Source organism: Charadrius vociferus, unplaced genomic scaffold (assembly GCF_000708025.1).
Source record: "Charadrius vociferus isolate BGI_N301 unplaced genomic scaffold, ASM70802v2 scaffold332, whole genome shotgun sequence".
NCBI classification, from domain to species: Eukaryota; Metazoa; Chordata; class Aves; order Charadriiformes; family Charadriidae; genus Charadrius; species Charadrius vociferus.
Genome location: NW_009647418.1, coordinates 2,996,264 through 3,022,013, shown reverse-complemented (window position 1 = coordinate 3,022,013; position 25,750 = coordinate 2,996,264). Strand labels below are relative to the sequence as shown.

Below are 25,750 nucleotides of genomic sequence, written 5' to 3'. Positions count from 1 at the left end.
TTCAGCTGCTCATTTTAGCACTGTGACAGCCTGCTAATCACCTCCAGGCAGCCTGCTTTTGAAACTGGAAGAAAACTGCTCAGAGGAGGTACAAGGGAAACGTTACCCACAGTTTGCATAGCTCTTAAGAATCAGAATCAAGTACTGAGTGGAATTACAAGGATCATAGGATCACTCCAGACCATGAACAATCAGCCGGAATGAGTATCCCAGTGCTGTCTCAGGAGGGACAGACTATCACTGCCGTAACAAGACTAAGTTTATCTGCAGCAGAGCACCACACTTGCGGAGACTCACAGAAAAATGTTATGCAGTATTTTGAGTTTTAAACATATTTTTATATGTTTTATAATTCATGTTGAACATAACCTTCCCATACAGACCAAATTTAGCTATGTCCTTCAGGTTTTTCAGATAAAAGGCAAAAAGAACAAGTAAAAAAGACGAAGCAGCAAAGAACTGACTACAAGTCCATGTGGTTTGATATAGTTTCCGAGATAACAAAAAAGTCAATTTCTTAACGTTACAAACTTAATTCTTCTCTCTGAAGTGCTACTGCACGTATCTATGGATGTGTTTTATATGTGCACATTTTATGAGGAAGGCAGCTGAACTCCGCAGAGTGCAAGAAAACAGTTCATAGATTAAATGAGTTTGAAATTCATCTATCTATCCAAATTGCAGCATCTATGCAATCTAAAACTGCTTTCTTGCACTTACTGCGCAGCCTGCTACTCACTTGCAAAGACTATATCAGGAAAGATAATAAAAATCAGCTACTTTATTTGATAGAAAATAAAGCATGTCTTGAAACTGATCATATGCAATGATATGCTACTTAAAATAAAAATACAAAAAACACAGCCTGAGATTTTAATTCTAGTATTTTTGCCACAAGTTGACATATTGACGGATTTTTTCTTCTCCTTTGGTTTTTAATATGATCCTGTTTAAGAATTTTCACTATTCAAGTAAAACAAATGGAACTGAATACCAGAAAACAAAATAAAAAGCACATTTTGTTTCATGAAATCAAAGGTATATTTCCCCTTTAAGAGAACATTCCTTGGTGTACAAGATCTACACTTCAGAGAACTTGGTACTTGAAGGTGTTTCATAGAAATATGTTTGTTGCATATAGATGCATGCTGCATTGATGGAGATATATTGCTGCCTGCAGGACTCAAACCTGCTAAATTTACCTGAGCTCGGTGTTTTCTCACTTAATGGAGTACAGCACAGCACTGAAGAGGAATCAAAACGTTATGACAACGTTGCATCATACTTCCACATATTCTGAAGGCAGCGCCAGATGCCCTGAACAACGTCTCGGGTGATGGAGAGAATTCTTTCTAAAGTGCACCAACTGAAAGGAGACTTGCCAGACCGCTGGACTGGCAGGTTCTCCACCCTTTGTATAAGCAACTTATTGTCTTTGGTTGTTAGGTTTCACCAGCTGTTTTATTCATCTTGTTAACTGCCTCAGCAGCTTGCTCTGGCAGGCACGATGGATCTGACAGAATGGAGGTTGTTGTACTTAGATGCCGGAGGGTGTTCAGCACCACTACAAAAAAAGTCAGAAAAGTATCGAGAAGAACCATTAGTCTGACTGCAACCAGAACCATGCAGGATGGATGTGTGACAGAATTACGGAAATACTTCTGCAAAACATGCACACTTCCACACACAGCGACAGCCATTAACGGAGACGTACAAGAACTCTGCCCAGGGCATAAGGAATGCAGATCTAGGACTTTTTAAATAAAATAAAAAAAAACAACACCTATTTCTTCTACAAAAGACTACCACTTGGCAGTTATAACTGTAAATGTAAATACTCCCTGAATTGTAATGGAGAAAGGATCAAGCATTCATGCCCAAACAGAAGGTCATTCTAAAGCCGAATACAAATCTTAGAAGTCTTCCTTCATAATGAGATAAATCACACTGCCAAACTTACTCCAACTAGAGCGTTAGAAATTTAAATGCAGCCTAAGACTGTTTAAATTCTGCTATCTATATTCAGCAATCTGTTTTTTGTTTCTGTTCAGTGTTAAGCATGCAACCGAGTGTCTTCACAGTCAAAAGAGGTTCTTATTTTTCCACCAAGATAATAAAAAGGAAGTCATATTCAGCACCACGTGCTTTCCTTGACACCCTATATAATACCATTTCTTGAAAGTCAGACGATGACACTTCCTATGATCTGGAATAACTGCTGGATAAAACTTCACTTACTTGGCCTCAGAACAGGAAGAGAACAGTGCTGATCCAACCAGGCCATTGCAGTTTGATTGAGATCCTTAAAGCTTGTTGTGGAAACCATTCCGTTGAAGGACTCAAACAATGGCCTAATAATAATGCTGAACTGCAAATCATCAAATGTTAAGGGAGACAACAAATGAGGAGGTCAAAACATTCTATGGAAAAGGTTACTACAGCCCAGTCTGCAGAGGAAACAATGGACTTCAACTACTACAGGGATTACAACACTTCAAAAAATATTTTTTTTAAATGTGCAACACTAAGACAAAAGGAAAAATTGAATCTCAGTTCCTAGTGATACTTACTGTTTTTTCCAAAATTCCTGTACAACTCACCTGATCTCCCACAAACCAACTGCTGTGGCACTTTTGCAAGCGCATGAGTATCCGAAACTTCTACATACATGTAATTCGTTCAATTTCTTTGTTGCCACCTTTTTCACATAACAACAATGCTTCTATAGCAAAATGATAATGGAAGCTTTAGTGTAACCTCACCACTTACCATAGCACACCACCGATGCATCCAGGGTGGGGTACCTGGGTGAGTTTTGCCTGGCAATAGTGAGTCCGGCACAGGCCAACAGTGTGGAATTCAGCCAATTTCTCAGGCAAATTTTTCAGCAAACACTCAAGTTTTCTGTTACTGCAGCTAAACAAAGACCTCAAAGTACATAAGCATATTCTCAGAAATGATCAACAGGGTGGCAAGGATTCCCACACCAAGGACCAGACTTGCTGATCTGCATCTATGTGGACCAGAACAGTAGCAAGCCGAGGATGATCAGGCTTTCCTTTTGGCTGTCTATCGTCACAGCTTGGAAGGATGGGCCTGGAGTTGGCAAAAACCTTCCTGGCAGAAAAGGAGCAGACAGAATTCTTGGCCTGTAGTGTATTAAAATGCACAGAGCACCACCACAGGCCTCAGTTGGCCCCAGCTTCCAGGCTTTCAGATGAGCTTTCCTGGAATGGGCACCATATTTGAACTGGGAACAGCTTGTTATAACATCGCCGTGATAATTCACCAAGTAGATTCCAGCTTACAGGTACATTTATTTCAGAAGCTGGTTGGATGACAAAGCTCATCTGAAGGCTCAAAAATCTGTGGTTTTACCACGTTACACCAGATGGGATTTTCTGAGTACAGTCAGCAGTATGTGAGAATGTGGCCCAAACCAATCTCAGCATTGTCATGCACCCCCATCTTTCTCATTGTGGCTGACAATCAAGGTAAGTCTAACAAGTGCCTGGAATACTTGAGGGAATTTGCATGCCCTTACAGACTTTTACAGAGTGACTGGAAGAACAAGGGTATTATTCTATAGATATTATAATATTGAAGAGTATTCTATTCTTGGGTTATCCCTTAGCCCAAGACCAGATTATTCATTTCCCTCCTATATGCAACAGAAACTGGTATTTTCATATGTGTAATGAAACTGCCCTTCTATCTCTTACAGTCACTCCATAAGTAGCTATTATTACTATTACTATTATTATTATTACCACCACTCGCCCCTTGACCTTGTCAGCTTTTACCGCAAGGGATTATGAAATAGGTCAGCATGCGTTAAGGACTCAATCCAGCTGTTAGAACAACTGCTCCGTCACAGGTACATCCTGACTTGTAAACGGAATTTTGTGAGCATCCCTTTGCCTATCAATCTTGTCTTTCACCAACTACAAAAGCCTTTGTCTTTCCCCAAATACTACAAAACCCAGCTTCCCAAAATTGCACCTCTATCTCTGATAACCTCTGCCACTCTCTAAAAGTGTCTCACTTCCAAATTCTGGAGCTATTTAACATCTTGGAGCAGCATGAAATAAACATACTATCAAATCAGAAAACATGGGTGGGGGGTATAGTCTTTAAATAACCATTTATATTACAGACCTCTATTTTCACAATTCACTTGAAATTGTTCCAGAGTTTGGAAGTAGAAGTTTGCTGTAGAACTCAGAGGTTCCACAGCTGCAGCACCAGCTCTAAGTTATCAGACACTGCGTGAGATCTTGCTAAGAATTGTTTCCGAAAAGGATGCTAAAAGGAAGAGTGTCTTTCTAGGGCCAACATAAATCAGAAAACACCGAAGAAAGCATTTTCACATAGCAAAGTATTAAAAATCCTGTATTTCATGCATGCATAAGCATGCACATACATACTCATATTATCCAGGTAGTTAGAGGGAACTAACCAGCACAAAACACAGAAAATATAAAGTGCAAATAAATAGCTATATGAACATATGAAGTTTAACGGTAAAATGGAAGGTTAGCACTGCTGCTCATTGCTAATTACCAATATCCCTGAACTGATTCAAGCTGATAATGTTTGATCCAAACTAGTTAAATCTATGCAGCACAGCACAAATGCAGAAAACTCAGTTTAATTAGATTTGTGCCTAACTCCCGCATTATCATTTGCTTACAACTAAATTGATTCACTGTTGTAAAAGACAAACTGAAAACTAAAAAAATACGAAAAAAGAAAAAAAGGGGAAAAAAAGTGCAAGTTTTTAAAACTGCCATTGCAACAGCTTCAGTAATTGTTTGTAATAATTTTTTTTCTCCCGAAATCTTTGTGATTCTCTGTTCAGTTTTCCAAAAGACTAGAAGAGCTACAGTTTCAGAAGCAGTACGTTAGAAATTTCTTGCAGTATAATAACCCACCAAGAAAACCTTGCCTTTGTATTGCATTTTACTTTCAAGTTACCTCCCATACTTTAAGGTGAACAAGTTTGCCTCATGACAGCCTATAAGGCAAGCATTCATATCCACGTACGGGTATGAATGAAAACTGAGGACGTATATTATTTAAATAACTTGGCTTAAAGTCACGGCATCAGAATCCAGAGTTCTTTGCTCTAGTTATATTAGTACCAAACCTCAAGTTCAGCAGTCTATCCATCTCAGAAAGGATACAATCCAAAACTTCCAGTTTTGCAGGGTCCTGCTTCTCACATACTCGTCAAACATGCTGCTCATGTGGTCAAATCTTTGCCGTGTTACGGGAGCCCCGGTAGCAGGGAGCTGCTGCTGACAAGAACTGAAAAGATGTTCTGAGGTCAGAATCCCCACCAGAAAGGGCACGCTTCTCTTCCAGACTAAATTATAACAAGAGAAAAGTGTGTATCCCAGTATCCCTGACCCCGAATGTAATTGTTGTAGCCAGGAATACATACTGTTTTCCCATCAGTTTTGTCTATATTCACGCAGCAAAGCAATTTCTCAAGCTCCTACACACTTCTTACTACAACAAAACTGAAAGCAAAGTATAATGTAGAACAAAGTAGTTTTTGACATCCAACTAGAAAAAAGCACATTAGGAGTCAAGGAAAAATTTAGTTACTCCTGAGCAACGTTACAGAAGAAAATGTTACAGAGATTCTTAAGAAACAATCAATTTAAAATAAAACCAAACAGATGTCATCATACTTTTAAAGAAAAATAAAAAGATTTTGACCTGCTGATAAGTCTAACAAAATGCCGAAGCCTAATACTTCCCTAGACAGAAGAAAAACCACTGGGGTTCTCCACATGCTTTGCCATAGTACATAACTATCGTAAACCCACAGAGGAAACTGAGGCACCAGGAAGGTGAAGTGATTTCTCAGTTATGTTCAGCCAGTGGCAAGCTCCTCGATTCCAAGTGCTGTGTCTTATGTACTCAATCATATTTTCCTATAAAAATTGACTGCATTTGGAAAGAAAACTGCAGCAAAGCCATCATGAAGGGTAAGAGCGTTTGATCACCCAGTGAGCATAGCTTTAAAAAGAACACAGTCACTGGTGGCTTCACAGAATTATTCTAACTGACCCGATGCACCTTTTCTGATGCTGCCACTGTTGTGTGCTCATGCTCAGAGCTTGCTGAAAAGCCACACAGTTTGCTACCAATGCCCATCCCACAGCAATTCTGCTTTTTGTTTGGAAGTTGGTAGCAACTCTACGTTTGTTCAATACCCATCTGTTGTTTGGCGTGACATCTGAGGCAAACATCCCCTGTTGTTAGCCAAAGCAACACTCAAGCTGCTCTGCTTCGTTACAGAAATTTCCCCAAATCTCACATGATGGCAGCGTTTAGCTCCTCGATTTCTTCCCGAAGGCGCCTGGTTTCCTCTTGCATCTGTGTTCTTTCCTGCTGTAGTTTAGCGATATATTCTACTGTTTTCTGGAGCGTGATTGCATGGCTGATCTAGACCAAACACAAACATAGAGCTCACTTTCTGGAACAAGGCTAGACAGATGAAGAGTTTGCCCCTAACCTGCTCTAACATCCAGAAAAGCACTTCAGCACCTTTTCTTAGGTTTCCTTCACTGTGTGCAAAAGCACACGGACAGGCAGAGTGAAACACTTTAGAGAATACTAAACTCTTCATTTCTCTGACTCCTGTTTGCACACTCGGACAGAGAAGTGTGGCTGCAGTGGCTGTTTTCTTCCACAAAGTACATTTTTGCTACTTTCATGTGTATTTTACTGATTTAAAATGTTTTATTTCATTACCTATCCTCTTAAAAATATTTACAATTCTTACTTAAGCACTGAAGGATGTGCTACATCTGCTGATAGATTTACAGTGCTGTTAGAAGCATTGTTTGAAGTTGACAATATACATTATTTGGTTTGGGAAACCTGAAGTTTTTAAACAGAAGGTAACACAGTCTAGCGATCACCAAAGAAGACAGAAACAATGTCACAGATCTTTTAAAAAATACTCTTCACTTTGAGAAATGAAATAAAAATCTGTACTTGAGGAATAAAATAATCAGACATTTTACTAAAGCTGAGTTATCAAACCTGATTACCTTTCAAATAGGCTATTCAAATCAGGAAGTGAAATTCTGATAACTTACAGCCTATACATATAAAACTATAAAAATTATGTAAACAAATCAATATGCTGCACAATAAGCTTTCATATTTTCCATGTTTCAAAAGGTATTTAAAGGACATTTAGAATTTTGTTGTGCAGACAAGTCTGTGTTTCAATTATTTTGTTTTCCATTTAGTGAACCACATTAACTAGTACAGCCAGAATGTGTTCTTAATTTGGACAAAGCCACTCGACAATGAGAAGTCAGTTGGGAATTTTTTCCTCTGTAAATCTAAGCACAAAAGACAGGTGACAGGAAAAAATAGCCCTTAGAATATTTGCAGGGCTGTAGGCAAGGGCCATATTCTAAAAGGCAGCTGGGTGATACTAGATACTGGGTGATACTGGGGATAAAGAGTCCTAGAGGGATTTTCAAAATTGTCTGAACTGGTCAGGCTCCTGACTCCTCCTGGGAGGTAGAGATATCATTGGCGTAGGAAGTTTTAGAAATTTCCCTTTATTTTTTTGTTCTTCCTTTGGCTCACTGACATGCTTCAACCGTATTTGAGGCACACAAGGTTGCTCTGCCATGCTCCCCGCTCACCAAATGCAGCACAGCTGTGGTCAGCACGGCACGAAGCCTAAGCTAACAAGCTGTGCTCAAAGGTGGGTGTATTAGCTTAGGCCAAATGTCAAGATATATTAAGCCAGGCCCAGCATCATACCAACAGTATTTATCTGGCTGCTGGCTGGCTCATGGTCCAAGCAGAATAAGCTTACGATGCTGGCTGGTCCAGCTATGGGGACCAGAACCCATCAAGAATGGGCATTAAAAGCCAGTATGTCATAAGAAAGGTGACATAGCAGTAAATGAGAAGTCATCTTATGCCGCAAACATGACACAAAACTTCATTATTGGGATCTCAAGAGCAAGGATTGCCAAAATCACTTTTTCTTCTTTCCCTGTTGGCTTTAAAGCTGCAGCATCTCATCAGACAAAACTCGTTCAACGTTTGAAGCTGCATCAGAAGAACTATGTCTAAGATGAAGTGCTTTCACATACTTTTTTGACTATAAGCCATGGATTTATCACCCTTCCCTTTCCAAGTCCCTCAGTTCAAGTATTTGCACTGACTGACTCGCATTCTCAGTCAACGGTGAAGAGATTAAATTTATTAACAAGTCTTTTTAGAATGGCTCTTTCTTATATTCGATATTAAAATATTAGCGCTGCCAAGTTACTTACCGACTTGGAGTTGGCTGAAACCAAGTCGATCAGAGTACTGAAACCAATCTTGATATTAAACCTTCGTTTTTGTTCTGAAATATGCTTCATTCTTCGATTCTGCATAAATAAAATTAGCTCAGTCTATGCGGTTCTCCTTTACTGTTCTACTGCTATAACTATTTCAGCTCTTCAAATTCACAGTGTGATTTTTGTTGAATTACGGCATTCATAGCCTTCCCAGTCAAAGCCATATGACTATAGATTTTCAAACAATGATTTGTTATTAAAAAAGAAGTGTCCAGTGTACTAAATTCAATTCCAAAACTCGTAGGTTTTCTTGCTAAAGTAAAAACTCCTATTTAAAAGTGTTACACAATTTCTGAAGATAAATTCCAATTTTTTAGGCATGTAATTAGTTAGGACCTTGTTGAAGCCTTTAATTTAAAATATTCCATATCATTTAAAGCCTTCAACACAGTTTCCCACAGCATTCTCCTGGAGAAACTGGCTGCTTATGGCTTGGATGAGTGTACTCTTCGCTGGGTAAAAAACTGGCTGGATGGCCGCGCCCAGAGAGTGGTGGTGAACGGAGCTAAATCCAGTTGGTGGCCGGTCACAAGTGGTGTTCCTCAGGGCTCAGTACTGGGGCTGATTCTCTTTAATGTCTTTACCAATGACCTGGATAAGGGGATCAAGTGCACCCTCAGTAAGTCTGCAGAAGACACTAAGTTAGGTCGGAGTGTCGATCTGCTTGAGGGTAGGACAGCTCTACAGAGACATCTGGACAGGCTGGATCGATGGGCCGAGGCCAATGGTATGAGGTTCAACAAGGCCAAGTGCCGGCTTCTGCACTTGGGTCACACCAACCCCCTGAAGCACTACAGGCTTGGGGAGGAATGGCTGGAAAGCTGCCCGGTAGAAAAGGACCTGGGGGTGTTAGTCAACAGCTGGCTGAATAAGAGCCGGCAGTGTGACGAGGTGGCAAAGACGCCCAATGGCATCCTGGCCTGTATCAGGAATAGTGTGGTGAGCAGGAGTAGGGCAGTGATGGTCACCCTGTACTCGGCACTGGGGAGGCCCCGCCTTGAGTACTGTGTTCAGTTTTGGGTGCCTCAAGACAAGAAAGACATTAAGGTGGTGGGGCGAGTCCAGAGAAGGGCAACAAAGCTGGTGCGGGGTCTGGAGAACAAGTCTCATGAGGAGCAGCTGAGGGACCTGGGGGTGTTCAGCCTGGAGAAAAGGAGGCTGAGGGGAGACCTTCTCGCTCTCTACAGCTCCCTGAAAGGAGGGGGTAGCAAGGGTAGTAACAACCTATAGGACAAGACGAAACAGCCTCAAGTTACACTGGGGAGGTTTAGGATGGATATTAGGAAAAAGTTCTTCACAGAAAGGAGTGTTAAGCATTGTAACAGGCTGCCCAGGGAAGGGGTGAAGTCACCATCCCTGGAGGTATTTAAAAGATGGGTAGACGGGGCGCTGAGGGACATGGTTTAGTGGTGGGTTTGGCAGTGTTAGATTGATGGTTGGACTCCATGATCTTCAAGGTCCCTTCCAACCTAGACAATTCTATGAGTCTATGAGTTCCTAATACATACGTAAAGTCTTTTAAGAACACTCCTCCATCTAGTGGCCACTTTCCCACCATCAGCCAGTCCTAATAATTCGTTCCTTTTGTTAACTTGCTCTCTAGCAGCAAGAAAAAGGCTGCAACTACCAATCATGAGCATTTATGCCAAGCAAAGAACTGTGAACTCTTACGAGTAACTTGCAGCACGTTCAGGAAGCGGCAGTTCTGATTCTCCTCTGCAACAGAGCTAGAACTGAGTGCAACCACAGGCTGCAAGTGTTTACTTACCTTTCTGCCCTGAGAGTAACCAAGCTGACTTCAACTTCTGGGGTATACAAAGACAGAGAAGCCAAAAAGAGGCTGGCACTTGCAAAATGGTTAAGTTACACTCCCTTTTTGACAACAGAATGACTGTTTTTTGCAGAGAAGCTTCTCATACCATCACAGAAAGTGTTCTGACAAGGTCAGCTCACTCCCTTTTTGACAACAGAATGACTGAGAGGGTTAGAGTTCATTTTCCTGGATTAGCTGTTTTTTGCAGAGAAGCTTCTCGTACCATCACAAAAAGTGTTCTGACAAGGTCAGCCTGTGTATGAGGTACAGCCAGCTTTCAGATGCTATCTCTAGACAGCCGAGTTCTTACCCCAATAATTCTCGAAGTGTTTTACAGCTGTAACTTGTAGATCCTGTGGAGCTGCTTCTCTAGGGAGCAGCATAGTATCACCAGAGAACTGTAAGTAACTCAGCAGGTCAAAAACTCCCCTTCCGGCGATGGCCAGAGCCCTGCAGACCTGAAGATCCCCAACAGAACAATAGCATAAAGCCATGGTTTAGAAAACTAAGCCTGAAACCTTTGACCAAGTAAACTAAGACCTGTCATAACACTCCTGTGAGCCACAGCAGGAACTGCTGTCATGACCTTAAGGACCTGCAGAGGTACAGTTAAGCCTGTAGTAGCTACAAAGGTGAAGAAAAGCACTGCAAAGGAAAGGATACACACCTTAAATGCAGCCATAGCAGGGTCAGTGGCAGGTTTTCCTGAGCAGCTGTTCTGGGGAGACTGTGGACTGGGGCTCTGCTCAGAGGTGCAGGGGGAAGCTTGGTTTGAATTCTGACAGTCTCGGCCTTCATAAAGGAAGAAAGACAAGTCACATTAACAAACAACTTTCTGTAGCAAAGGTAACTGCTGAGAAGTTTCTATTAAAAATTGAACTGAAGTGCAGTCGGCAACCAAATTACACTCATTGATGCAGCAACCACATGCTAGAAGATGTCAAGATTACTGGGAAAGCTTAGTATTTCACGGCACAAGGCTAATACGTCCCGAATAGCGCTATGTAAAACTCCTTTCACACCCACACACGTTTCAGCAAAGGCATGTTGAATGCATAGGCTGCAGTTCCATCGTCCTGCTAGACTCCCCCATTTGAGGCTCTAATGGCCTGCGGCATGACAGTAACACTTACAAGCCATTTACCAGCAAAATCAGCATACGTCTCTCAAACCAGCCCAGATATTGCTCTATCAACAAACATGCAAAAGGAGTCTTTGCACTTACCTACTGTTAACAAGGATTATGTCTGAGATCCTCCAATCAAAATTATAGTTATAACAGTGAACAACAAACCTAGTCAGCAGTTTTTACACACACAGATGCCTTTCAAACAGGTTTAATTTCTTGGCGACTATGACAGTACATCCTTTTAGTAAGGAGCCACTTACACAAAATCACAGTTTGTGGGAATGCTGCACAGCAGTTTAAGACAAAAATTGCAAACAATGGAATGCAACCTAAGCTGCAGGGTAGAAGGGCCTAAAAAGCTTTTCCTTCAAAAATTCTCCACAGATCCTAAAGGCCCATTTACACCCTGCCTAACCAATGGAAACACACTTACATGAGTAAGGGAGAGAGAATGCTTGCAGCTTTCTAACTTACTAGGTGTAGGTGAGGGAACTTGTGAACTGCTACAGTGGGAAGGGGTTTGCTCTCCTTTCACCAACGCATCCTGGACTACACTAGGAGAGAAGAGGTGTGAGACTGTGGACTGGGTTTGTTGACTACTTGGTGCTCGCTGTGCTGGACCAACCAGAATGTTACTACGGAACTCCGTCACCCCGGGAGCCTGGGAACAGCATAGAAATAGCACAGAGAAACACAGAGAGAAATAAAAAGACAGCAGGAAGGGGGGAATAGGGGCAGAGGGAGAGAGGGATGAGAGAAAGGAGAAAGGGGGGGAGAGAGAGAGAAATTTGTTACCTTGCCTTTCACTAAAAGTAGCAAATTAATACATGATTAACAATCTGATGACACAAAACAAGGGCTAATATATAAGGAATTGGCAGACACTGAAGTCAGACTTTTGGCAGGAGACCAGTATCCTTTCATAACTTACAGCAGTTTTACAACACATCAACAGCATAATATACTAAAATCTATTTCCATCTTCCTGCATACAACATATTGAGAAACCCACTCATATACTCAAGGCATGCTTTCCCATATGTAAATGGAAAGGTGAGCATCCTGGGTTCCTTCTAGCTTCGGTACAATTAAGAAAACGCACAAACCATCCCCATTCATAGTACTGTATATACATGCCTCTCTGCAATCTTACTGTTGTGTGAGACAGAGTCTGTGAAGACTAGATAGTGCTTCCAGGCCCATAAAGTAGCTAAATTAAAAATAAGCCAACATCATGCTGAATGCATAAATGCATATGCTGGGTAACAGGTGAGATTTAGGGGACTAGTTACCCTCCTGAGCACATTACGGCTCTAAATACTTGCAAGGAACAGGCCTAGAAAACAAATATATATATATATTTTTCTTCTCCTTACTCTGACAATTCCAGCTGGTGCAATTGCAACATTAGACTGAGACGTGGCTGGCGTCAAAATCCCCTCTCTTTTTAAAGGTGCTGGAGTTACAATCACAGCTCTGGACTGTTCCTGAAAGGCAGCTGAAGAACACAATTAAGTTAGAATAGTTAATGAGACAAAAAAAAAAAAAAGCTGGAGATTATTTTGTATGAAATAACTTTTCATTGAACAGGGGAATGGATTAATGGGCACCTATTTGGTACTATCTCATTGTAATACAAAGTGCCACCAGTTTTCTGATAATCTCAATCCCATGTATCCAGTACAAAGGACTAACACACCAGTTATTTCTGAGGCTTTGGCATCACTGTCAGGCAGTGGTTCAAAGTGAATTTACAGGGGTACTTAGTAACTCAGGGAGGTGTAAAGTGTCTTCATTCTATCAGACCTGGGTTTGACAGAAGGAGGATCATCTTCACCTCTCCTCTCACATCCATACCTCTTGGATCTCAGGCTTGCTCTGCTGGCCCAGAAAGAGTCAATGACAGAAACCAGCTAAAAGATGCATATTCAATACTTCATGCGTCCTTGCCTATAAATTCTCTTCCTTGCCACTTCACTCTACGAGCTCCTTTCACTATCTGGTTTTACAGCTGCTTTACATGACACACAAGCACAAGACAACCAAATGTGACTGGGAACCAGCACCAAAATTCCAGAAAATAGGTTAAAGAACCAGGAGTTCTGCAGAGTTAGACAGCTAGAGATAATTGTGAATAGCAACAACTGTCTCCACAGAGAAAGTTACAAAAAATTCCCTAAAAAAGTCTGTACAGGAGGCTTGCTCCCATGACAGGAATCGGGATCCTTGCTCTGAAGTTTTTTTTTCACCACTACAGTATTTGAGTCTAACATAAATCTGTTAAAGTCTCAATTTAACCAATGCTGATGTACAGTTATTGACATGGCATTGATGCTGACATTGTTTTTGCCCAGACTTTAAAGAGAACATGACTAATCATCCTATATTGTTACTAAGGGAAGAATCATTCAAAGACACAGCTTTTGTGTGCTTTTTGAGAAAACTAAACCAAACTTACTCAGTTTCATTCTAGCCTGTATTGGCTTCAGCTCTCCTTAATAAAGTCATGACACATGAAAAGTGTCACAATAGCTCATGCAACCTACCCCTCTGCAGTTTAGCATCAGGATACTGAAGGACACACGCAGCAGAACAGGGAGACAGTGCAGGATATCTAACGTCCTCTCTCCTACAGTGTCATCTGTGACTAACAACTGTGTTTTTTATCAACTAAAGTTTCTATATAGCCTTTATTAGAAAGGCCTGTGGATTGCCCAGACCTTGTGTCAGCCCTTGTGCGGCTATATCTGGCAGAGAGCACTGTCACTCTGATACAGGGAGTTCATTCTTTGAGCATGCCCACATATAAAGCTGGAATCACAACCCTTCCACTGTTCAGTAACGTTCAGCGGGGCTTATGACATCTCTACTGAGCTAAAGAGACTACTCTTACCAGTGCATTAATGCTGCTGCACAAACTTGGTATTTCTGGCTTCCACATATGGGTAATTGTAACAATCAGCACAAATTTAGATGCCCCTTCACATTTTTCATGATTCTATCCTACACATACAACTTTTGCAGACTTTCCTCTCTAAATCAGAACATTTATCGTGAAGTGGTGATAGCAGAGTTCTCTCCTATGTGAAGTCTTGCACCTGATGAGACAGTCTGCACCGATTTTCGAGTCCTTCTATCACAGGGCAGTAAATGTTATACATCCCTTTCTAACATAGGTTATAATGCCATTTGCTTTATAGTCATGAGATGATTTGTTTGTCCTGAACACAAATGACAGGCATAAATGCCTCAGTTACAAGTAACGATGTTTATTCTATTGCCAAAAATAAAGCTCCAGTCCTTACATAAAATCTTGGATTTCACCTCTGAACCTGCTGTCCCAGTAGTTTAGGGGCACTGTGATCCCTGAACACATGTCACTACCAGGAATGAAAAACAGCAGCAACTTTAAATCTAGATGAGAAACAAAGCCATTTGTTGTGACGGTCTAGAAGTAACTGATGAAGCACTAGGAAAGTGATATATGGGGTGAGTATCAACCCAGGAAGCACTAAGAAAACTAGGAGCAAAGGCTTTCTGAAAAATGAGAGTTGCCTACAATGCTTTACTAGGTGAGAAATGTATGTCTTGACTGCTGAAGGTACATGGACTCTAGCTTAACAACATACTATAGACAAAAACACTGCCATTAACACCCTACTGCTATTAATCATGAAACAACTTGTTCCCAGTGACATCCTAGAATTAGATCCTTGGTTCTACTCCTGAACAGATGGTTGGGTTTTTTTGGTGGGTAACCACAATGCCAGGTCCTGACAGATACACCTACTCCTTAGTAAAGCCTGTTTAACAATACTCCTCCAGGCAGGGTTTTTCTTGGATTATTGTTGCACATTTCAGGTGGCTGAAGTCACTTGGCCCCCAGCCAGCAGAAGTCTAAAAACAGCGTGCAATAATCCCAAGAAAAACTGTACTGGCTGTCCTGCTCTAGCCTTGAGCTTTCCCACAAGAACCACCACAAGCAAAACTCTCCGCTCACGCTTGCTATTCTTAGCCTTGTGCAGCGCCAACAGCTCCAAATCACACCCAACAGGGAGGTCCCAGCATTATCAGTTAGGCACTCATACTCTGAACTGAAAACCACATGCTTCTGACAGCATCTCAAGAGTCTGTAGATAGCTTGAGACAAAGATCTCCAGCTCCCCCTGCCTGTTCGTAGTCCTTCCCCATTGGAAGGACTGATTGTCATCACTGTGGTCCTGCTAGTGAGCACTGATGGCGGAGGAGAGGCACACTCCCGTGCTTCCATCTGGACCAACGCTGTGGTCCGCTTCAACAGCTGCTCCCTCGCTAACACACTGTACTTGGTCTCAACAAGTTTCGAGCATGAAAGATGAACGTCAGAATACATCCAAAGTATTACCAAAGGATGTACATGAGTACCCTGGTATTACAGACTGGGATGATGCACAGGCAGGCATAGTGACTTGTCCCGGGTAACCAGATGAGTCAGTGACAGGGACAAATCTGCCATTCTCCATCTCACATGATCTCCCTACCATCTCCTATTCTACTGTGGTTGAACACTCTGAGGGGCAGAGTGAATCAAAACAGCATTAAACATCACAAACAAGGTTTCTATGGGGCAGGATCCCAGATCTCTAGTCATTCTATGTGCTGGTGCATCTATACAGCCCAGCACAAATTTTACAAGGAGCTACCCCCTTTCAGAAGTTAGCTTTTCACACTCACAACCAAACTACTTCCAGTCCTCACAGCAGTCCAGAGCACCCCATTGAACAGTGTAGCCACACACCAGCCAGCTGATTCAGGGGCTCCTTGGACACCCTCAGGAAGCTATATTTTTACTTATTATGTGAACCAAGAAAAGCGAGAAGGGGTGCCCCTCCTGCTAGTCCCACTGAGGAAAAAAAACCAAAAAACATCACCGCACCAGTGCTTCTCACCTGGGGTGATGAAGGCAATCTTTAACAATAAGGACACTGAATCAGGCTTCGGAGCAGGCACTATTTTTTGTGACTGTTTGGGCCTTGTCCCAGCACTGGCCAGAGGAACAGCTTTGGGGAGTGCAAATGTCAGTTGGGACTGCAGCTGGGGCCGGGGTTGCCCCTGCAGGACAATAGTCTGGAAAGCCAGGTTACAAGGCACTCCTGCACCTGGCTGCTGCGTTGCCAGGACAAGGTTCTGGCTCTGGCTGAAGGTGGTGGCAGGGGCATTGTGGGTCAACGTAGCAGAAGCTGTGTGGGTGATAACTGTAGACTCACAGAGGCCAAACTTCTGGGTTTCTGGTGCAGCAAACGAAGCTGGTGGAGAGCTTAAGCTAGAATTCAGAGGCACTGCAGGCAACGGGGACTGGTGCTGCTGTGTCGCAGGTTGAAGCAGTGGCAAGGGTGTCTGAAACACTGGCATAAAAGTTTGTGGCCCGCTGAGAGACGAGTCGGGAGTGAAGTCCGGTGGCTGGATGAAAGATCCCCCGCTTCTAATGCTGGAACACTGGTCAGTGCCAACATCAGGAATGACAGGAGCAGGTACTGAGGAAGCAATCAGTCCGTCACTGATGTTCCCTGCTGGAAGTGTGTTGGGCAATGAACCTGACGGCAGGACAGGAGACTGACAGAAAAGAAAAATATTACAGATTCAGACATGACCTCTGGAACTCTTGTCTGAACGCCTTCTGAGAAGGACATGGCTCATGTGTGAGAGTCTTCTCAGTACATATGTGTCTGAAATGAGGCTGTTTCAAACACTGAGAACCTCTCTTACCTGGGAAGAATGACTGCTGCTCTCTGTTGTAGCTGAGCTGACAGCAGACACAGAAGGGAAATAATTACCGGAACGACTGGGAGTGAATAAATCTGAAATACGAAAAGTCACCTATTATTTTTCTACTTTTCATACTGAAGGTACATCGTTGCTAGATACTAAAATTCACAGGAATGTCAATACTATTTAGCAAGTAATGAAACCATGTGATTTTTGTTTTATACAACTGCTGCTGAATGAGTAATGAATTGTTGTAAAAGACTGGGGTCACAGTAACAAGGGAGTCTACCCACATATGCATCTGCTTGAAATAATGAACAAGGAATATAGATATCAAGTGTTCTTCACTTTCTCTAAAATCTCCTGCCTTCTAAAGAGAGTAGATACCTGCAACATTTAATCTTCTGTTAAAAAACAGTTCATAAATCACTACAATTTTAAAGAACTTAATCGACTATATATACGATTCTTACCCTGAAAAGGCTCAAAAGTATCCATGAAATCAAAATTTGGCTGGAGAGGAATAAGCCCTGGTTGAATCATGTCAGCATTTCCTAAGTGTGCTGCAAAATTCAGGAGACAGATTAGATTAGTTTCACATCACTCACACAGCAACAGCAGTAGGAATATAGCATTTGGCTAGAACACCAACACATACTCCACAGCCAGGCTTGGCCAGGATGTTTACAGAAAAACTGCTGCTGAAATGAACTGAGCATCTGCTTTTCTTCAGAACTACAGCGCAGTTCTGAAATTAAAACCATTGGGGAATGAAACTTCCAACTTGTAAAATGGAAGAGGTGAAACTTGAAGGCTCTAACAACTGGGGATTGCCAAGCTTGGATACCTCCTGCTCGATACATAAACTTGCTGGGAAGCACAACATGAACCACTGCAGCTCACAGCACAGTATTTTAAAAAAACAACCCACATCATCCATTTCATTTTGCCTCAAGTACGTTTCATGTAAAACACAGTTGCTCTGGAGTTACTCAGACAGCTTAGACATCCATGCAGCAAGGATGATGCATAGTGGACATCTGCTGTCCCATTAGACAGTCAGAGCCTTCATTTAGAGAGCATTCAACAGAACTGCATAGTTCTTGGCATTGTTTTTACAGGAGATGTGACTTGCACTTGATCTAAGGGACAAGAAAAATACATAGGCGCTCCCTTAAAAATACACACACATATATATGCTTTGAGATAATAACAATGCCTTCACCACTGATAAAGGTAAATACTGCTCATTACAGATTTATTCAGAGAAACATTAGAGGACAATGCTAGAAGCGGCACATAAGAAGCTAAGACAGAAATTAAGCTTGGATTAGTAACTGGGATTCCATAACCTATAAAGCATAAGACAGCTACATTCTCTGACCTACTTTCATCTGCATCAGCAAAGTAAGATAAATTTCTTAGGCAAGACTAGAAGAGCAACAAAACAACAAACCAGACTTCTCCTAGAGGTTCCCACCGCAATATAGCTAAGAGCCAACAAATACCTATGTCCCTGGAGTTTGGCCAGGAAACAAGCTGATGTGAAGACAGTGTGGAGAACAGCGTGTCGGTAAACTCGGACATAAGCATATCTGCATCCAAGAGGCTGCCTTCCTCCATAGGGACAGGTGTTTCTCTGCCATACCTTCTTTTTTGCCAGAGAACCACATCATCATCCTGCCAAAAGAAAGGAAGAAAAGTCAGGCTGCCTAGACAACACTAAAGCAGTCAGGTGCAGATATATAAAAACAGTCTTCACTTTTCACATTTTCAGATAAATAAACTCTTATTTAGGAGCCATTCAAATGGACTGAAACAAATCATTGGTACTTCTAATACAACAACAACTTCAGCTCACTGATTTGTACAACAGAAAACTTCAGTAGAATACCACAATACTCTGGGAAAGGTTTCTGCCAAAAAAACACATGTTCACTATAAGGACATAAGACAAAATAACTAAACCAACACTTTCTAGTTTCATTGATTATACATATATTTTTGCAGCTTAACGATCCCTTAGTTTGAATAAAGATTTAAAGATAACATGCACAGCAAAAACTCAAAACAAACAACTCCTATCTTGAAGTGTATCTGAATCTCTGAAATGTAGTGTAATTGTAATCTGACTTTGCACAACGTATGTTGATACTCTTGTGGGCACTTTTAGCCCGTGAAAAATACAACATAACGTGACTTGGCTTACCCACCCTTTACTACAGGCTAAGCTAAATTGCATTGCCTTGCATTTGTTGCAGACTAAAAGCACATGCAGTCAGGTTCTTGGGGCTAAGCCAACATGCAGCTGCAACTACACCTACATGCCATGATGATGCATTGGAGCTCACAGCCAGAAGAGCTGAGAGTTTTGTGAAACTGGAACAGATACAGATTTATGCTTAGCTCCAAAAAGAAAATCAGAACAGTGCTTCTGATCGTCAGTTTACATGCCCAAAGTAGGTTTGATGGCTTTAGGGGGCACACTAAATACTGATAACATTGTTCCCTTAAACATTTTGGCTTTTTTAGGATCCCGGCACATTATTTGCCCATGTTGTGGCAGCACAAAGATCTGCAACATGTAGCGCACACATCTTCACAGATCCAGTTACACAAGCAAGGCGGTAGTGCCAGGTACGACTCAGTAACAAGATGAAACAATGTGCCAGCCCTCAAAGAGACTGATCTTTTTGGGCACCCAATTTTCGTTTCTTCTGTCACAGCACTTAACATTCAACCTCTCCTCCATCCAGTTTAAGCTACAAGTCTTACATTGCTCTCTAAGGTGAAGAAACTTTAAGGTGTCTAACCTTAATTAAAGCTTAAGCAAGATGCTTGTCTTTTAATTAACGCAAGCTACTGCACTTTACAGCTTTTAAATGCTGCCACATATCAGCAATATTACCTACCCTGACCAAACTTGAAAGATCTTCATCTTTATGTTTCTGTAACTGCAAAAGGAGAACAAAACAGATGTTAAAGTCAGAATGGGTCCTGTATATGCCAGAAGACCTGATTTTGCAAAACTTTTAAGACCCAATCATGCACAATGAGTCCCTGCACAATAATTTTTAGTTAAGTGGGACTAATCAGATAAGTATGCTTGTACCAGCTTAACATCTGTTTTAAGTATTCTTGCATGCTACCAAGTGACATCAAAACTCAAAAAGCAACAACGTACTGATCAAGTTCAAGTAAGCTACTTTCACTGTGTAAACCAACAGACCCTTTTCTTGAAGTACGTTCTCCACTTGTGGTATTCCCTGATGACTATTTCAATTCTTCGTTTCCAGTATTTCCCTTCTGTTGCAATGGCCTGAAAACACAAACACATACCATGAATTACACGGAATCACATAATGACTGAATGTTCCATTTCCGAGCAAATATTCAGGCAGAAAAAATGCAAAAGAAAGCACGTTAATTCTGTTTGAGTTCATGTATCAGCAGCCCACACTGTCCCAGAGTTCAGTTATTACAGAGCAAATCTGACACTACTAACTTCATCTTTCCCACAATAAACAAACAAGAGATGATGTCTGACTGCACTGTCAGCACCTCCCACATCAGCTCAACCACCACCAATAGTTAAGAAATGGCAAAAAAAAACCCAACCTTTAAAATTATTTTAATTAAATATAATGTATAAAGCATATCATACCCTGGTCTGCAAAAAACAGGCAAAGAGAATTTCACAAGGTTACATGAACATGCACACACATACACAACAGCTGTTAAGAATGACACAAAGCAATAGAAACCTGACGTCCAGCTCAGGGAGAAGCATGACCTTGCAGGCCACATACTACATAGCTACAAAAACATCAGAACAATGTGGGTCTTCAATGTATCACAAACAGCAGTGTATAAGTTGGGGACAGCAGACTAACGAGAGCCTTAACACAACTTTCTTGTGTTTGAGGGTCATCTTTCAACACAAACATCAACATTGTTCTTTGAAAAAACCTGAGACAGTTCCACAAACTCATCTGGAACTCCTTTGAGTTTATAAATTATTCTAGGGCCTCACTGGTTTTCTGCAAGGAGCCAGAGGGCAGACATCAGTTTTCATTTATGTTTACAAGAGCATAAAAATGAAAGTACGCAAACTCATATTCGATCTTTTTGTGAAGTTACCTTGACAGAGAAAAAGAAATTGTTTGTAGCCTTGAAACCACACCTCATCAATTAAATAAAATACAGAAAACTCTCAGAGTCACTTAGATTCAATTCTGAAAACAGTCGTGATTTCCCACTGGTTTCAGCAATCTTCACACAGAAGAGAGCAGTGGCTGTCAAAATCTTAACTATTCAAATAGCACTTCTATGACTTACATTTCACTAAACTAGAACACAGACATAAGTTACACAGATAATAAATGTCCTTCTGGTTGCACATTGATAATATCAATGTGATAAACTTACAAAAATAGGTTCAGTCTGCTTTATATTAATAATTCCTTCTAAATAAAGACAACAGAGCAAAGAATTGTTATGCTGCTCTCATATCTAGTGGACTAGAAAATCTTGTTATAAACTCTAGAGCTCATTAGTCTGTTCCCCAGGTCTCACATACCTCTGGCCGACGATGTTCATCGACATCAACAGAGCCATCCAGTGGAGTCACAAAGTGGCACACTGGATTCTTGCGCTTCTCCAGGTCTGAAACAAGAATGAAAATGAGAGTGCTCAGCATGTGCAGGCTCTGCAGAGCTCTGTCACTTCAATGGCAAGATGTGAAAAAAAGTCTAGCCAGGGTTTCTTCCAGGTAACCAACAAGAAATGGGGAGATCTCAGGCTGTGCTCGGACCCCTCAGTACAGCCTCTGTGTGGACATCTCTAAGAAAGCACTGATCCAATGGCACTGCCATGACAGCCTCCAACATCTGGGCCTTCAGCAGATTTTTGAGCTTTTCATTAGACAGAATTTCAATTCTCTTGCTTCTTACATATACCTCTCTTGGAAAGTATTTTATAGCAAGTGACACAACCGAGCATGATACTTACACTGCATATACCATGCCCTCCAGATGGCGTTATTGAGACGGATTTTATCTCTCCACTGAAGTTTCAAGCCTTTAAAATTTTTCCATTTTGGTGAAACCAGCTTTCCACTGAAACACAACAGACAAAAAGTCACTCTGATTTCAGTTTTTCTCTTCCCACTCTCTTCAAGACAGAGCATCCCCCTAAAACCGCCAAACTGTCAACAGAAAAAAAGTCTAACAAGGCACGCTTGGCCAGTGACAACTTTTGCCATATGCTGTCCATGGCTTACTGTTCTAGGTGCCAGACACAAGTCTAGTTTTCAAGACTCCTTCATGTTCTCATCTGCCTTTTCACAACAGCCACAACTGGTCTCACAAGTATCTCCAGCAGGTCTGAAACTCATTTCACCCACACTTTTCTCCTTGCCAGTATCCCACATTCTCAAATGCCAGCCTATGAGCTTCCATCAACTGAGGGCAAGATTGCTCAAAATTAAGCCCAAAACCTGTCCTAGAGGTTTTTGCACATTTGGCCACTTATAGTTTTGGCTTGGATTTTGCTGAGGAGACGAAGTCAACACAAGTTGATTTCGACAGTTCCATTCAATTTTCCAGGCTGGTAACACTGGAAAGGAAAAACAAAATGCCAGTTCTGACCCAAGAAAAAACATCATCCACCAATTCTACAATGCTGTTAAACACAGCTGGGTGCACAGGATCACCAACAGACGAGAAATACTAACTTTTCCAAGGAAAGGGAAGGCCGGAAAGAGAAATGGCTTATGTATGAACAATCTTTGGGAGGTGAGAGGGGGAGAGAAGGAAAAAGGAAGAAGCAATAGGGACTCCAGTAAACACTGTATAAACGCAAACTACCCAGCCCTTAAAACACACCTTTATGAATCATTAATCCCTACTACTGACAGAGCAGAGGAAGTAGGAAATATTCATCACGTAGTAAATTTCAAGCTACAAATTAAAGTATAGGTATTGTGCCTATCCCAGATTATCCCTCTCATTTTTTGTAGTTTTAGCCATACATCTTCCTAGTTTATGTCTCCGTATGCTGTTTGTGCATCCTTGCTACAACGGAAGAGGACCAGCAATACAAACCACAACCAACATGACAACATGTGCAAAGGCAACAGGTTCATCTTGAAACATTATGAGCATCAGGTCAAGAGGTTAAGGTCTTCTGTAGTGAAGAGTACTCAAACGAGTGACAGGAGCAACCTCACCTCCAAACACGTTGCCCTCTCAGGAAAGATCACCAAGGACCTGGTCAATCAGGGGTGACTTCTACTGTGAATTGCAGCAACACTGGAGAGATGTACCAGAACCAGCCTGCATATTTGCTGCCACACATTTAGTACAAATGAACTTAAAGAGCAGAATTATTCTTCTTTTAAAGTCCTGGATTTACACTTAAGCTCTAAAATCACTGTCAGAATATGAAACACACCCTGCAGAAGTGCCAGGCACTTCCCTTGGCTTACCCAAGGCCATGCAGAGGCAGGCCTGAAGCTGGAGAACTGCTGATTCCCAGTTTCCTACCTGCATCTGGGAAACCTCCTGATAGCAGCTCTTTTTAAAGAAAACTTGAAATACTATAAACAAGTCAAAAGTCCTCACAGCTTACACAAAACAAGCCAGAATGCCAGAGCTACCAATAATAGGCTATTAAACCACCACTTCCTTCAAGTATCTGGCTCATCATTTCTTTTCTCCCTTGCTAGTACCACAACTGCTGTCGCCACTCGGGTATTCCCACAACCGTGACAGTGAAAGACCAGCAAATGCTAGACCTCCGTCAAGTGACAGGTAAAGAAAAGGCAGCTCTGCTCTTTCAATTCTACCACTATGTATAGTGCCAGTTGTAGTAATCGGTTAAATCAACATCAGGTGAGCTGTTGCCTGATAGTACAAAGATATTGTTTTGGGTTTTTTTTGCTCCTCACCCTCTTTAAATTGCTATGCTTTCGTACGTACAGGGAAGCGGGTGTAGAGACCAGATATCAACTGCACTGAAAGGACAATTCACAGCAGCGAGAGAGCAGATAGGACTCACAAGCTTGTGAGTCCTATGTTCACCATGGTCCATGCCCAGCTGCCCCTGCAGGGTGCACGCTGAGCCCTCTTGGCTCTGCGTAAGGCTCTGCTGCAGCCTTTGGGTCTCTGGTGCTTAAGAAGACATAGAGTACGAACAAAATTTAGTACACAAAATAGAACGTTGGCTCCCTCTAAGGCAAGTAGACTTGCTGGAGCAAGCAATTTCACTGGCTGGAAGTAATAGTAAACCACGTGAACTATTAGCAAGAAATAGGAAAACCAGTTAATAACATACTTGTGTTATTCTCTGTAGCCGGGCTCCAAGACGCTCAGTACAACCATACATTATATGTTCACTGCAGTCTAGGAAAGCCCTTCTGGGTTTTATTTACTTATTTTTGCGAGAGCACACATACACCACTCTCTGAAATACATCTCCCAAAATCTCACTTCTAAATTTCAAGACTCTTTCACTTTATGGAAAAATCTCCACATTAAGTATTTTATCTCACTGCTATCCAGCTGCTGTGGGTCAGGGCAGACTGTGGATCTCCACCTGTTCAATATTCTCCCCATCTCTGCAAACTATCTCATCACCTTCGGTGTTCACTGCACAGCCAGCTCTGCCTCAAAATCATTGCACACCTTGTCTTATCATACCATCCAAATCCAGCTTAAAGCACATCTTTTTCCATTTCTCACGTGTATATTAACAGTTTGGAGACGGGAGATTAACATGCTGATGCATCACCAACACTGACAAAAATGCCCACATGCCTCTGACTAAGAAATCTGTCAACTTAATGTTCATCTCTTCAGAGCTCTGTGTGACTGGACAGTTTGCCAAAGCAACAAACCCCTAATAATCTTCACTCAGAATAACAAGAACAAATGCTTTTCTACAAAAAAACCTAAAAAGAGCTGTAATTAATTCTTGTGCACTCCTGGCATCCTCAAAGAGCCAATTAAAACTGGAATTAAAACACAAATAGTTTAAAACATTTTCTATTACATTCTTACAAAATGCTAAACAAAAGTAGTGCATCAAAAGAAGGAAGTGATTAAGAACCTATTCTTAAAATAATTATTATTTTTAGTTCCCATGGGAGCAAAGCACAAGTCCAGCTTGAGGTCAGAAGTGAAACGACTTTAGCCTCAGTGGAGAGGAATCAGCATGAAGCTGACAACAATATTTAGACACTATTCCAAATTCCAAAGTCAACGGAAAGTCAATTACTTTGAACAACACTGTGACTGAGAACAGCTGCCTAACTGAAACCCATCTTCAGATTTTAAAGCCACACAAGAACAACAAAAAAAAACCCAAACAGAGAGACACACTGGCTGCTGCTCCTGCCAGCTCTCTGTCTCCTAAGACGACGCCAACTCCTACAAGAAATGCAGAGCAACTTGCTGACCAGCTAGACGATCTCAATGTACCTGCGAGCGTAAAACGTCAGTGCGCACATGGTCCTCGCTCTTTCTACAGCTGCTGCAACTCTGCAGGAGTGCTGATTCCAAAGAGGGCTGGAGGAGAGCGTCCCAAGGGAGGCTTGGACCAAATACTCCATGGTACAAGCCAGGACAGCTGCATCCACACCAGCCAGTGGCATGACCTAGAGGATGTTGG

At 41.7% G+C, this 25,750-nt stretch overlaps 1 protein-coding gene across 1 annotated transcript; it reads right to left on the bottom strand.

Annotated features, from left to right (window-relative positions):
- Positions 1-979: 979 nt before the first annotated feature.
- On the bottom strand, positions 980-22,268 carry MLXIP (MLX interacting protein). The gene is made up of 16 exons (XM_009880349.1): positions 22,091-22,268; positions 21,660-21,745; positions 20,310-20,399; positions 19,993-20,034; positions 18,589-18,760; positions 17,554-17,643; positions 17,081-17,172; positions 16,264-16,927; positions 12,712-12,833; positions 11,810-11,996; positions 10,874-10,998; positions 8,325-8,423; positions 6,332-6,459; positions 5,187-5,310; positions 2,239-2,368; positions 980-1,564 (listed from the first exon to the last, which is right to left on the bottom strand). Exons 1-16 carry the CDS (start codon positions 22,266-22,268, stop codon positions 1,443-1,445), a joined length of 2,451 nt encoding a protein of 816 aa, XP_009878651.1. The 3' UTR covers positions 980-1,442.
- Positions 22,269-25,750: the final 3,482 nt, after the last annotated feature.

Excerpts from the sequence above, each read along its gene's own strand:
- MLXIP (XM_009880349.1), bottom strand. The coding sequence starts at position 22,268 with ATGCTCTGTCTTGAAGAGAGTGGGAAGAGAAAAACTGAAATCAGAGTG. Across the intron at positions 16,928-17,080 it reads GCAGCAGTCATTCTTCCCAG|TCTCCTGTCCTGCCGTCAGG; the intron begins GTAAGAGAGGTT and ends CTTTTCTGTCAG. Across the intron at positions 8,424-10,873 it reads CTGCTATGGCTGCATTTAAG|AATCGAAGAATGAAGCATAT; the intron begins GTGTGTATCCTT and ends TTATTTATGCAG.